Source organism: Macadamia integrifolia, chromosome 14 (genome assembly GCF_013358625.1).
Source record: "Macadamia integrifolia cultivar HAES 741 chromosome 14, SCU_Mint_v3, whole genome shotgun sequence".
Taxonomy (NCBI): Eukaryota; Viridiplantae; Streptophyta; class Magnoliopsida; order Proteales; family Proteaceae; genus Macadamia; species Macadamia integrifolia.
Genome location: NC_056570.1, coordinates 6,596,632 through 6,611,228, shown reverse-complemented (window position 1 = coordinate 6,611,228; position 14,597 = coordinate 6,596,632). Strand labels below are relative to the sequence as shown.

Here is a 14,597-nt window from a genome sequence, read left to right as displayed (position 1 = left end):
ATTAATTAAATCCATGAAACCCATCACCCATAAAATGAGATTAGAAGACTAAAAACCAGCTTGTGCAATTGCCTCAGCAAACATAACCTTTTTCTTGTAGTGAAGGGTAATTAATTAAAGACAAAAATAAAATGCCATTCACCTTGAGCTTCGGATAAACGTGATCACACCCACATGAATGCTATGCATTTGAGGGACGATCTTCATGATTTGAAGCCTAAAAAAATGGAAAGTTTGTCAAATTGAAAGGTAAATAGACCATATTAAAGAAATTATAAGATGCAGAGAATCAGTGTGAAAGTACAAAACTCTGTGATCTGTGTGCCTACTGGATTGTTTCCTACCACAAGTTGCATTAAGATATAAAGTTGGGACTGCGTTGAAGAGATTTCTTCATTTTGTTCTTCAAGACTCTCTCCCACTAATTCAAAATGCAAAGATACAAAACCATATATGTTCAATCCCAATGTGAATCTCTTTTGGACCATTAACCACATTAAAGGGAAAATCCTAAATGTCAAAGCTAATCATTCCTCTCACTAAATCCCTTTCTTATAGAGTGATAGAGAACTAAGAAAATATTTGGGTAGAAGTGATTCAAGTGAAGTGAGTGAAAATTTCAAAAAGTGAAACAAAATCCCTTTCCATTTTTCCACTTTACTTCCAACCAAATCTCCCCTAATGATAGGTTGCTCTGCTTTTTTCATTTGACTTCATTTTTCACCAATGCAGAGTTAATATCTTCACTTCTAACCAAACTGGGCTACATCCTTTTCTTATAGAGTGATAGAGAAGCACATATGTAAGCTAAAACTGTTTGAAGCTTTCTTATACATGTTAATTGCTAGACCTGACATCAGAAAGAGATTACCATGCTAAAGATCTATGAAGATCGTTGAATTAATCCATTAAGACTTGAGACCTAAAAAACCTAAGACAATATTTGTCGTTTAATTTCATGATCATTATTACCAAGGTACATAAGGATTAAGTAACTACACTCATCTGCCAAGATACCTCACCAATTTCCATGGCCAACGGTGAAGGAATAACAAACAACCAACAGCTATAGACATGTCACTCTCTCTGCGTACAACAATGGTACTTTTGCCAGCTTCTGTCTTGACAGTTAATTTCAAAGGAGAAGTAGGCATATTTTATCATAGGAAGCTTGAGGAGTGATGTCTTTGTTCAGAGCGGGAAAACTCTGGCTGCATTCTTACTCCATTGACTGCTTCTCTTCTTCATGTTATTCTGCTATGGAGTGTAGAATTACTGCTCTGTAGAGAAGTAGCTCTTAAAGAGGATTATGAATGACTTGAAACTGCAACACCAGCAATGGAAGAGGCTAGCGTATGAGAAGAAACTCACAGGCAATCAAACCAAATTATGTACAAATAGTCATTATCAAATCAAATAAGAAGTGCCTCAATCTGAGAATAGATAATAACTAGCAACATAAATATCAATGAGATACTATTTCAAACCATACAGGCACAATCTCAGTTACATGGAATAACAATAATATGAGTTTCCTCTCAAGTGAATGTAAACTTTGTCCCATGTTTTCTTTACACCCAAAAAAGAAAAAATGCCATATGATCCACAATGATATTAGGGATCACTAACAAAATGTCAATTATGTCAACCCCAAACAGTGAAGTAAGACATCACAGCAATCGAATTTGCAGACCAAAACTTTGGAAAATATTTCAATGGTAGGAACAACACCAGCTTCAATTGTCTGGTCACGGAGTCACAGTGGAGAGTTGAGGCCATTGATGCCCTGCCAATGAATGATTCAAAGTTAATGCATGTGGAAGAATAATATTGATCGAATCTGTTATTGCCCAATGATCAATCCACACAGAAAAACATTTCCAATAAACTTCACTTTTGTTAGCACTGAAAAACTTCAACAATTAGATTAAATAAGATTTCCATCGATAAAAAACCAAAGTGCCATGGCACAAAAGCTCATCTCTCTCAACTTGTAATGAGTCTCAAGATGAAAAAGCGAAGAGGGTTGGGCCTTCGAGGGAAATGGGACTAGAAGTCCTCCTAAAAGAAGCTTTTGACAATGGAAACAAAGGAAAAACCAAATACCTGAAAAGAAAGAAGATGAGGAGGATGGAAGAGGACACATTGAGCAAAACAAGTGATATACAGCAACAACTCTCTGCCATGGTGGTGGGATACAGATGAGCATGAGTGTATGACTGATAAGAACCACCAACAGAAGTAGCTTGGGATCAAACCATCATATAGCACTTGGCAAGTGTTTTCCCATTACCTGCACTGTCGAAGGACCAGAGCCAAAGTTTTTATCAATCTCCCAAGCCTGCTCATGTGCTCTTGAAAATCTTCCCAGCCCAATTTGTTCATCTTCACAACCATGGCTTCCTCAGTAGTCAAAACAGCCATACAAGAACACCCAAAAAGATCTACTGCCCAACACTTCAGCTGAGGCTCTAAGCAAGCCTTGCAAAACTCCATCTGTCAATCCTAAGGACAACTTCTCATGTTCAACCAGCCACCTACAAATTTATCAGACAGAGCACAATTCAATTTTGTGTAAATCTGAGAATCATGAATCACATGTAATTGGAGTCAAGTTCTCTTTGCATTGATCATAGGTACCTTAGAAAAACGAGTCCTATAGATTTTTGATGTCTTAGAAATATGAAATTTGCAGTAACAGACTTACAGTAACCACTGTAATTTATAAAATCATATCCAAGTTGTATAATTCAGCTTCTGTTTTAGGGAGAAGCTCAGACTCAGGCCTCAGGCGAGCAAGATAGTTCCCCTGCTCTATAACTCAGAATTTCACAACCAACAATATTTTGGATAGCCATCAAGATACAGTGTAGAGAGAATCAGATGTAAGAACAGAAGATTATTTAACAGAACCTGCTCATCATCTACTCAAACCACGCACCAAAGAAAAATCATTTTTTCAAGTTCTAGCTGCTTAGGGGCACAAAGCTAGGGGCAACATTGTGTCAAGAGAACATAACTTACAACAAATGACATACAAATCAAGCATTACAGAATTGCTCGATTTAGAGAGGGGTGAAGCAAACATAACCTTATTACCTCTGTTAACCAAATGAATTGATGATTTCTTAGATAGGTAGGATATGATAAAACAATCCAATTGCTCCAATATATATATCTGTCCCATACTATTGAATGATAATTAATTAAATCCATGAAACCCATCACCCATAAATTAGAAGACTAAAAATCAGCCTGTGCAATTGCGTCAGCAAACATAACCTTTTTCTTGTAGTGAATGGTAATTAATTAAAGGCAAAAATAAAATGCCATTCACCATGAGCTTTGGATAAACAAGATCACATGAATGCTATGCATGTGAGGGTCGATCTTCATGATTTGAAGCCTAAAAAAATGGAAATTTTGTCAAATTGAAAGGTAAATAGACTATATTAAAGACATTATATAATGTAGAGAATCAGTGTGAAAGTACAAAACTCTATGATCTGTGTGCCTACTGGATTGTTTCCTACCACAAGTTGGATTAACATATCAAGTTGGGACTGCATTGAAGAGATTTCTTCATTTTGTTCTTCAAGACTCTCTCTGACAATGCTCTCTCCTCACTTCACAACTGAGCATTCTCCCACATAAAGAAAACAGTTTCTACTTGATGGCCCATTTAAATCCTTTGGACGTACTCCAATTCCTGCCAAGCACACATGGCATGAGTGTCATCTCCCATTACTTGGGTGAAGATCTCTGCATGCATTGCCTTATCCCTTTGTGTTTCCTCAGGTTTCTTTTTGAGGTGGGTTTAAAATCTGTGTCTGCCAGTCATATTAAAGATAGTGAGTGAGGAAGTGTGAGAGAGAAATTACAAATTCCTTATTCTGAAGATAAGAGAAACTTATTCCAAGTCCTTCCTCTGATTCAACATGCAAGGATACAAAACCATATATGTTCAATCCTAATGTGGGTCTCTTGGAAAATTAACTATATTGGAGGGAAAATCCTAAATTTCAAAACTAATCATTCCTTTCACTGCCACTTCAAGGCCCAAGCCGCCTTAGCGAAGGATGATATGCTAAACCTGAAGTGAAGTTGAGCTGCTGCAGGAGCGATGAGGGAGCAAAGGCCTAAAGATCCTTTCATGTTTTGATAATCAGAAAAGGTATCTGGTCTAAGAGAATTGATTGGAAACCTCGAGATCTATTTGGTTAGAAGTGATTCAAGAGAACTGAGTGAAAAATCCATGTTAATTGCTTCCTGAATACTTAATGAAGATTTTTGAATTAATCCATTAAAACTTGAGACCTATGGAACTATGAAGATATTTGTGGTTAAATTTCAAGATCATTATCACCAAGGTACATAAGGGAAGTAACTAGACTCATCTGTCAAGATACCTTGCCCATTGCCATGGCCAACTGTGAAGGAATAACGAACAGCCAACAGCTACAGACATGTCACCTTGTATACAGCACTGGTACTTTTGGCTGCTTCTGTCTTGATGGTTAATTTCAAAGCAGATGTATTTGTTCATAGCAGGGGGTGCTCTGGCTGCATTCTTAGTCCATTGATTGCTTCTCCTCTTCATGTCATTCTGCAATGGAGGGTAGAATAGTTATACCGTAGAGCAGCAGCTCTTGAAGTGAATTATGAATGGCTTGAAACTATAACAGCAGCAATGAAAGTGGCTAGTGTATGAGAATAAAACTTACGGACAATCTTTCCCCCATCCATTTACCATTTCCATGATAAAGCAATGAAAACCCTATGCTGACAAGCAGAGTAAAGAGACATCTCACCCACCAGACATACTATAGATAGACAAAGATATCCTTGGTTTTTAAGATCTGGCACACTCTGCCTGCGAGATATTGGTAGAGGAGGATATATATTCTCTCTCTATCATCAAGTTGTTGCAGAGAAATCTTTCTCTCTCTACAGAAAATATTGAAGCTCCTCTTGAGAGAAGATTGGACCTGTAATAATTTTGATGAGTAGTTGCTTACAACTTCAAGCATAAATAAAAAAAATTAAGGGGAAAAAGAGCACATCCAGGAAAATCGGACTAAATTTTAAAAGCAAAAATTCAGATTCATTATGAGAGGGGGAGGTACCTTGAATAAAACGATATCATACTGTGCGTGTTGGAAGGTTTGACAAACTTGGTTGTAATTTTGTGCACCCACCATCACTCATCAATTGCCCTACTCCAGCAATATTAGTTCATTCCCTGATTTCTTCAACTTCATCAGATCTGGTAATTTTTCCAAGGCTGTGCACCCCCTAACATCCAACTTTCTCAATGATTCCAACCCCATACTAGCTTGAATCTCAGTGAGCTTCTTGCAGCCATTTGCTGATAGCACCCACAATCTTTTAAAGTTTGACATATCCGGCAATCTCTCCAAGGACTCACAGCCACTAACATCCAAGTCTCGCAAAGAATTCAACTCGTTACGAGCTTGAATCTCAGTTAGCTTCTTGCAGCCATTTGCCGATAGCATCGTCAAGTAGTTAGAGTTTGTCAGATCCGGTAATCTCTCCAAGGATATACACCCACTAACACACAAGGTTCTTAAAGATTCCAACCCGTTACGAGCTTGAATCTCAATTAACTTCTTGCAGTCATATGCCAATAGCGTCATCAAGTATTTAAAGTTTGACAGATCCGGTAATCTCTCCAAGGATATACACTCCCTTACATCCAAGGCTCTTAAAAATTCCAACCCATTTCTAGCATTAATATACCACCTAACATCAAAGTATCTTACAAATTCCAACCCATTACTAGCTTCAGTAGCTTGAATCTTAGTTAGCTTCTTGCAGCCATTTGTTGATAGCACCGTCAAGTTTTTCAAGTTTGATAGATCCGGTAATCTCTCCAAGGACTCACACCCTGTAATACCCAATCTCTCTAAGAATTTCAATCTATCAAAACCATGAATCTCGGTCAAATTCTTGCAGCCTTCAATCGTTAGATTCCTCAAATTTTTTAAGTTTGATAGATCCGATAATCTCTTCAAGGACTCGCAGCCACTAATAACAAAATTCCATAAGTTTTCCAATATGTCAATACCATGAATCTCCCCCGTTAGATTCTCACAATCGCTAATGTATAGAGAAGTCAAATTGTTTAAGTTTGACAGTTCCGGTAACCTATGAATGCTTATGCATCTTGCTATTCCCAATTCTCGCAACGACTCCAATTTATCGAGGCCTGGAATTTCGGTGAAGCTCTCCCAATCCTCGATCTCATCATAATGTCGACCTCTGTTGCAATCTTTCCAATTTCCGCAAAATCCAATAAATAATTCCCTCAACTCTTTGAAGTTTGAAAGATCAGGTAATCTTTCCATCGAGAAGCACCCACTGATCCTAAGATAGCTCAGGTTTTTCAGGCCGGTTGAGATATCCTCCGGTAATTTTTTTAATGATGTGGCCATAACAATTGATAATCTTTGTAAAGATTCATAATTCTCAAGGCCCTCAATCTCAGATAACTCCGGACAATCACAAATTTCTAGTATCTTCAGCCTTTTCGAATCTCGCAGATATGGTATTTTTCTTAATTCTTTGCAGTTCCATATAAGCAACTTCTCCAAAGAGTACATACCCTCACCTTCAAAATCGGATATGCTGTGGTTCTGACTGAAGCTTAAAGACGTTAGAGTTTTAGACCCTACCAATTTTGGTAATTTTTTTAATAAATAGCAAAATCCAATGTCCAAGTCCTCCAGGGAGTCCAATTTCTCATCAACACCTTCAATTTCTTCTAGGTAACTGCAGTTATAAAGACATAATCTCTTTAAATTAATCAAGCCTCCTGATGTACTTGATAATTTTTCCATTGACCGACAAAAGCCAGCATCTAGTTCAATCAAACTTGAGGGAAGACCTGAGATGTATAGAATTGAGGTGCACCCTCTAACATTAAGCTCGGTCAAACTTGAAGTGCTGCAGCTACTAAAATCAAGGCTGGTGAAACTTAAACTTGAGCATCCACCTAAATTGAGTCTTTTAAGAGAAGTCAACTGACAAATTTCACTTGGGAGATTCAATAGACTATTGCAATGACTTAAATCAAGTTCTGTCAAGGATATCATGCCATCCAATTTCTCTGGCAGCTCCACAAGACTTTTCCATGTCTTTAAATTGAGTTTTTGGAGAGAAGTCAACTGTGAAATTTCACTTGGGAGACCCTTTACTGTCATACAACCACCCATATCTAATATGACCAACTTTGTGAGACAACAAATGGATGGATCAATCTCCTCCAAATTTATACAGCTATTAAGAATCAATACCTCCAAGAGTTGATTTGCTGAAAAGTCAGGAGTACTAGATAGTTGACGACAAAACGAGAGATTTAGAACTTTTAGATTTGTTGCCTTCTGCAAAACAGAATACATATGATAGGTTACCTGATTAGCTTTAGAAGGACTAAAAGAAAATTTGAATTTTTTTAAAAAACTTTTGATATAAAAAATAAATAAATAAATTAAATAAAAGAGAGAAGTTCTTCGAGACCTTGATGCAGTTCCAGCCCATCCAATTATTGGTTATTTTACTATGTGATAGATCAAGAACAACCAGTTTTTGTGGACAAAAATTTGTTAGTTCATATTGACCAGGGCATCCTTTCCAACTAAGCCATCTCAGTTCTGAAAAAGAATTGGTGAAGTTCTCAGAAGTTAGTGCATAATCGACTTGAAGTAATCTAAGGCCTGTCATTGCAGAAAATCCTTTAGTCATCAAACATTGGCTCATTGATATATGTCTGAAGTCAATAATGAGTCCTTTAACATTACTTGTTCCCTACAAAATAGAGAACCTCAATAAGTGTCAAATCAAGATTATCATAATAAACCAAGAAAGAGACATCAAATAACTAATTCACAAACTCTTGACAAAAAAAAAAAAAAAAAAAATGTATATTTAATACGTACCTTCTCTGAATTGATTACAACCAAGACTTCCTCTTGAAACCATAATCGTGAACGCTTTCCTGGATCATCTTTGTTCTCTTGACGAACAATTTCCCTTCCAAGATCCCGGAGCACATCATGCATCCCTAACGTACCATATTCACTAATTGTTACCAAAGACTTCGCACAAAGAACATCAAGTCCTACTTTGGGAAAGAAATTACATCCTTCCCATATGTGGCATGCAATATCTTTTTCCTTTCCGATGAAAAAACAAGCAGTATCAAGAAACATTTGTTGCTCCGCATCTTCCAATCCATCATAACTTATTTTTAACCTTTTCATAACATCATCATTGGGAATTTTTTGCAACTTTGTTAACATGCCTTCCCATACTAATTTTTTCTTTTTGAATAAAGATGAACCTATGACTTGAAGAGCCAAGGGAAGTCCTCCAGTAGTTTTTACTATAGCTTTTGAGAGATCCAAATGATCTTGTGGAGGTTGGCTCTTTTTAAACGCATGACGGCTAAAAAGTTGAAGAGATTCACCTGAATCCATTACTTTGGGCTTATAAATCTTAGTTGCTTCTTGAACACATGACATTTGCTCATCTCTACTTGTGATAATTATCTTACTTCCAACACCAAACCATTCTAGGTCTCCAACTAAAGACTTTACTTGATCATCTCGATCCACATCATCAAGAACAATAAGAACCTTTTTTGCACGAAATCTTTGCTCGATCACATCAATTCCGTCCTCCTCACTATCAAAAACTTCATTTTCTTTTTTCAGGATATTAGAGACAAGTTGTTTTTGCAAATGAACGAGTCCTTTATATTGATGAGCACTTTCTCGAACATTTGGAATAAAGCTACAACAACCTTCAAAATGATTAAAGACTTCATTATAGACAGCCCTAGCGATTGTTGTCTTTCCAATGCCACCAAGGCCATGGATGCCCACAATTGTTCTGTCGTCAGATTCAATATCTAATAACTTCAACATTTCTTCTATGTGAGATTGGATTCCAACTAGGTTGTTGTTAGAAATGTTGGAGCGTCTCTTGTTCAATTCACTTAGAACTCTAGTAACAACTTCTTTTATTAACTTCCCTTCATACCTGCATAATTTAAGTAAAAAATAATAAATGCTTTGGTGATGAATAATGTACAGAAGGAAATGAATCGAAAAACTCAACATAGAAGAAACCACTTGTGAATTATGTGAACTGAAATAGATTATGCAAGTCTTACTATGTATTATGTCTTATTTTCTATTTATCTTTTCTATATATTCTTTGCCAAGAATTTTTACGAGTGAGCAAATATAGTAGCAAGTAGAGTGAAGGAAAATGATGAGCAAGATCTCACATCCTGTTCACATTTGTTGGTCCTTAAATCCAATAATTTTTTTCTCGGGTATTTTTAAACCTAAATTATTTTTCCTAGAAGTGAATACATATTACCAAAAAAGAAAAGAGAAGAGGACAAAAAATACTTTCCTCTGATACATTAAATAATTTCAATAATTCAAATTTTATGATCCATATGTTTCTGAAAAGTATTTCTGAATAAGATTCAATAGTATGAATATCAAGATCAAAATATGTTTCGAAAAATCCATTCAATTGTATTTTTCAGGGGCAAAAAAATTAAATCTTTTGTAAAATATAATCAAATCAAGTCATTTTCTAATGCAGTGGGTTTTAATCATGAAAACATAATTAACTTAACCCTCAAACATGGAACCAAACCAAGACGGAAGTGTTGGACTTACATATCCCCCTCGACATGCCATCCTTTCAATTCTCCGACCTCTTTCAGAGCCTTCTTCCAATTTTGCACGTCTGTCTCGTGGAAGCCCTTCTGCAGGTGTTCCTCAAAGGCTTCCTCATACTTCCTTCTCTGGTTCCTCACATCCGTTGGTTCCACTTTGTAGAAAATGGGCAACACGAGCTGACCCCTCGTTCTTCTGCATTCAGATATCTCGGTGAGCTCATTGAGACACCATTTTCTCGATGCATAATTCTCTGATAAGATGGGAATTGAGATTCTTGACTCCTTGATTGCAGTGAGTAGTTCCGGGCCAATCTGGTTTCCCTTGGGGAGTTCTTCTTCGTCCCTGAATGTTTTAATTCCAGCGTCAACCAAGGCATTGTAGAGGTGGTCGGCAAAATTGAAGCGAACATCTTGGCCACAAAAGCTCAAGAACACTTCATAATTAACAGAAGAAGAAGAGGCCATTCTGACTATCAAATCGCTTGATCGCTCTTTCAAATGTGAAATGATGTTATATGAATCATTCAAAGATATCTTTGGTATTGCTACTATTAATATATTTTCTGGGGATTGTCAACGTGGCAATATCATTCAATTGTTGAAAATACATTTGTTATTCAATTGTATATGAGGATATCTTTTCTAATCTGATCTTAGATTATGTTCCAATTGAATAGCACCACGTGTAGATTAGCTTTAAGGAAATTTTGGCCTTTCCGCGTTGTCACTTGTCAGAGAGGAATGCCTCCACGGCTCCACTCCCAGTGAGATTTGGATGTGTGGAATAAATAAAATAAAAAATAAATAAAAAAAAGCTAAAGATCTAGTAATCGTATGGTACTAATTAAGCTAAAGTGTATGGTATTTTCACAATTTACATATCAACTAAAATAAGTTTATAATAATGCTTTTTAATACAAAGTATGGAGACCCAGTAAATATGTATCTACGTGCATTATTGTTTGTCAAAACAAAATGTAAACTGGGAAAATCAATTCATATTAGACATATATTATATGAGTATTACGGGTATATAATGATAAAGTTACAATAATGCTTGTTGTCTATTTGCTTGCTCTGGCTCCGATGAAACTCCCAACTTCATCCCTCTAGTCTCCACCCATGATATCCGTTAATAGCAGAGCTGCCATGGGAGCTTCATCCAAGAATCGAGACCCTTGGTTGGTGTTCGAAAAAATCATGTATACTAATGCTCAGTTGTAAGAGAGTTTGAGCAGTATTTTGTAATATTAATCCTTCTAGGTGAAGCCACTAATTTCCATGGGAAGATATTTAAGCGCTTGGAAGTGGCTTTTGTTGGGGTGTATCCCTTTTCTTCCTTTGTACCATTTCTAACTATTCATTTTTTATTTTTATTTTTATTTTTACTTTTATTTATTTATTTATTATGTTTGGCATAGTTCTATGCTCTCACAATAACAAATATATCAACCTTCTTATATGAACTTTCTTAAGAAGTATAGGTTGAAAGGGACCCATCTAAAGAATCAAAACCGTGTTTCATAAATCATAGGTTGAAAGGGACCCACCTAAGGAATCAAAACCGTGTTTCATAAATCAAAATTGCGGTCAAGTCATGTGTTCTTGTTAGATGCTTTTGAGCCATTTAAGCTGTTTTTAGTTATAAACTTTATTTTTCAAATTCCATATTTTGGCCCGGCCTAGAGGCAGCTTCCTCTTGAGTCAAGTCATCAAGGTCTCTTACCCCTCATCTAAGGAAAGTTGACACTTAATTTGTTTGCTCTATTTGCTTTAATGTGTGATACAGACACGGACTACAGAGCAAAACAATTCTTTCCCATCAATAAAATTTCACTGGTGTATTTTTCAGGTTTACCTAACTTACGCAAGAGTTTTCCACACTAAATGGGGTGAGATTCAATTGTTTCAGCTCTCAACCCTACTAAAAAATTACAACGTTTGCATTTATGTCAGATCATTGGGTGATTTTTACTGACAAAAAAAATTTGGGTTACATGATTTCAATCTTACAAAAATATTTGATCAACAAGAAAAAGAATTTTTCTTCTTGATTTACATGAAAGCTCAAGAACACTTCATAAATAGTACTACTCGAACTAGAAGAAGAGGTCTGATGATGATGATGAGGAGCTGCCATTCTTACTACGATCAAATTGCTAAGAAGTAACAGCAAGAAGTTCTTAGCAAGTAATTGCAGAGCAGTATTTACTTGTTTTATTTCCTTCCCTTTAGTATGACCTTAGAGCTCGTCCCTCCTTTATTTTGTTATTCATCTCTAGGCTCTAGCTAGTTCGTTGGGGAACGTTCCTATCACTTTCCATACTACAATTTCTAATTTTTTTTTTTAATAATTGAGTTTCTCGGGATGAGTACGTTCGCACAGTAATTTTTTATATTTTAATACTATTTGGGAGCTTTCCTACCACTTTCCTATTTTTTTTGTATTTCTTTATTTATTTCTTTAAAGACACGTTTTGTCATTGAGTCCATTTGCCAACTCCCAATATCAAATAAACATGATCGGGCACATCAGGATCTACTTCATCCAACCATAAAGATTGCCATAGTTGATCTCTCACCACCATGGGAAACACACATTTAAAATTCTCTACATCAATAATCAATTAGTTCTGCTGATGAGATAATTATGCATTTTTGATGCCTTGAAAATAGAAGAATGGATCTAGTTTATGTACGAGAATGTATAAAAATGATTCTTATGCGTAGATATAGAATCAATTTTCTTTTTTTTCATTTAATAGATTCTATATCCATGGATCAGGAGTGTATGAGAACATTCTTATACGTGAACCTGATCCATTCATAAGAAATGATCTTAATTAGTTTTATGAGAAATTTTATGAAGAAAAAATTACTCTATTAAATAAAAATAGGTTTCATTTATCAAGTAATTTGGGATGAGTCCATTATAACTTTCCTATAAGAGAGATCAACTAGTTCATTTATAGATTCTCTACATCAATAATCAATTAGTTCCCATCACTTTCCGTACCACATTATAACTTTTTTTATTAGTCCGATTTCCTCCTACTAGAATGATTTGAGAACTTAATTTAATTTGTTCTAAATAAAAATTTCTGAACAAAACAATCACCTCCGAAACACATCTAAAGATTCTTAATATCAAAAACTTGATCCATGAAGAGGGATGCACATTAGGATCTACTTCATCCAACCATAAAGAATGCCATAGATGATCTCCAATGGCCACCAAAAACACATGAAGAGGGAGGCACGTTAGAGTTTTCAGAACTAAAACTTAGTCCTTTTCTTGATCTTTTATTATCCACCATTCACGTGGTATCGGCCACATGTCAATCGGAATTGTAGGCAATCGCCACTAGGCTCCGCCAAAAAAGGACGCAGCAGAGGAGCTCGATCCCCAAGTCTAATGCATGTGATGGTAGAGTTGGACTATATAAATCCCACATGTGATAAATAATAATAATCCTTTGCATCAAGTACCCTTTATTTAATGCAACACAAATAAATACAAAATTCTCAGGTAAACAAACAATTAAATTATATTTTGTTTTTTTTTTCTTAAATAAAAGCAATTAAATTTATGCCATGAGATGGGAAAGAGTGAAGAATATTTATTTCGTTTGCACTTCACTAAAAAAAAGATTTACCATGAGGAAGGTGAAAGATTCTAGAATCAATTGAAATGAATTTAATCGTTATTTATAACGATTCTATATAATTAGAAACTAACTAATTGATAAAAAAGAAGCTTAGAAGGTAATGTGACTTCTACTCTATGTCTAACATAGAGAGGGGTGAAATGACTTCCCCAACATATAAAAAATGGAACTTCCCCACCATACAAAAAATGGAAACCCTACTCTTATTCATACCCCCGCATGTGTTCCCATTGATTCCCGTGTTGGTGCATAGGCACATTGCTTATTAGGGAACCCTCTACCTAAATTAATTAAGAAAGAAATGCTACCTCTAGCATGTATCTATGCTTAATATGAAAGGAGCAAAAAGATCACATTGCCCCACACCTCCCATTGGTCTCAACCGCTGATGTATACTTGCACTAGGATGCAGCGTTCTCTTACCCATTAATTAATGGAAAATGATTCTCTCTCCGAGAGCGTAGCCTATATCATCATTTCCTGTGCCTATCTGTCTCTTCCCTCAACTTAAGGACCCACTTGTATTGAGGGCTCGAATCAGAGTTAATTGATAGTGTTACCAATTATAGCAAGGGTAGTGTCGGACTCAAGGATTTAAAGTTTAAAGAACCATACAGGCTAGATCAGCCTATCTAACCCGATCCATGACCGATTTTCACATGTATTGATTGGATTGGTGATAACTGATCTGAATCACCTGACCCGATCTAGATGCTTGAAATCGATGTTAATAGCATGGCTCTAGGTATTGGTATCGTATAGATATATCGACTTATACCTATCAGTATCACTAGAGTGACAGAATCCGATATCGATATGAACCAGTAACTGGTTTGTACTAGTTTGTACGTATTGATTCGATACCAATACTTATGAGTATGGTTTATAGCACGAGGATGGGCAGTGTGAGTCAAGGATTTAAAGAACAGTAGTAGAGACTGGATCAGCAAAACTAGCTGGATATATAATCGATTAATTTCCATATCCCCCGACCATGGTTTGAAGGTTTGGTCTTGAATCGACCGATCCATATCAGTATCAACACCCATCAATCTTGATTTCTTGATCAATCCTAAATCTGTGCATGGTATAAGAATGGTAAGGACAAAGGGTATATTTGTCAAAATATACTTGGAAACCGATATCTTTGAAGGTAAAACCGTCTTAAATGACCGATTTAATACCAATTTTGATATCAATGCCGATTC

The 14,597-nt window shown here is 36.0% G+C and overlaps 1 protein-coding gene across 6 annotated transcripts; it reads right to left on the bottom strand.

The window, feature by feature from the left end:
- Nucleotides 1-867: 867 nt before the first annotated feature.
- On the bottom strand, nt 868-10,266 carry LOC122060475 (disease resistance protein RPV1-like). Of its 6 annotated transcripts, none has more exons than XM_042623569.1 (9): nt 9,720-10,266; nt 7,959-9,063; nt 7,540-7,827; nt 5,127-7,403; nt 4,725-4,988; nt 4,410-4,606; nt 2,294-2,537; nt 2,107-2,179; nt 868-1,324 (listed from the first exon to the last, which is right to left on the bottom strand). In XM_042623569.1, exons 1-4 carry the CDS (start codon nt 10,184-10,186, stop codon nt 5,217-5,219), a joined length of 4,047 nt encoding a protein of 1,348 aa, XP_042479503.1. In that variant the 5' UTR covers nt 10,187-10,266; the 3' UTR covers nt 868-1,324; nt 2,107-2,179; nt 2,294-2,537; nt 4,410-4,606; nt 4,725-4,988; nt 5,127-5,216. The 6 variants fall into 6 exon arrangements, with proteins under 6 accessions (XP_042479503.1, XP_042479501.1, XP_042479505.1 ...); XM_042623566.1 differs by lacking the exon at nt 868-1,324 and adding an exon at nt 1,452-1,786; XM_042623567.1 differs by having other exon boundaries at nt 2,107-2,537.
- Nucleotides 10,267-14,597: the final 4,331 nt, after the last annotated feature.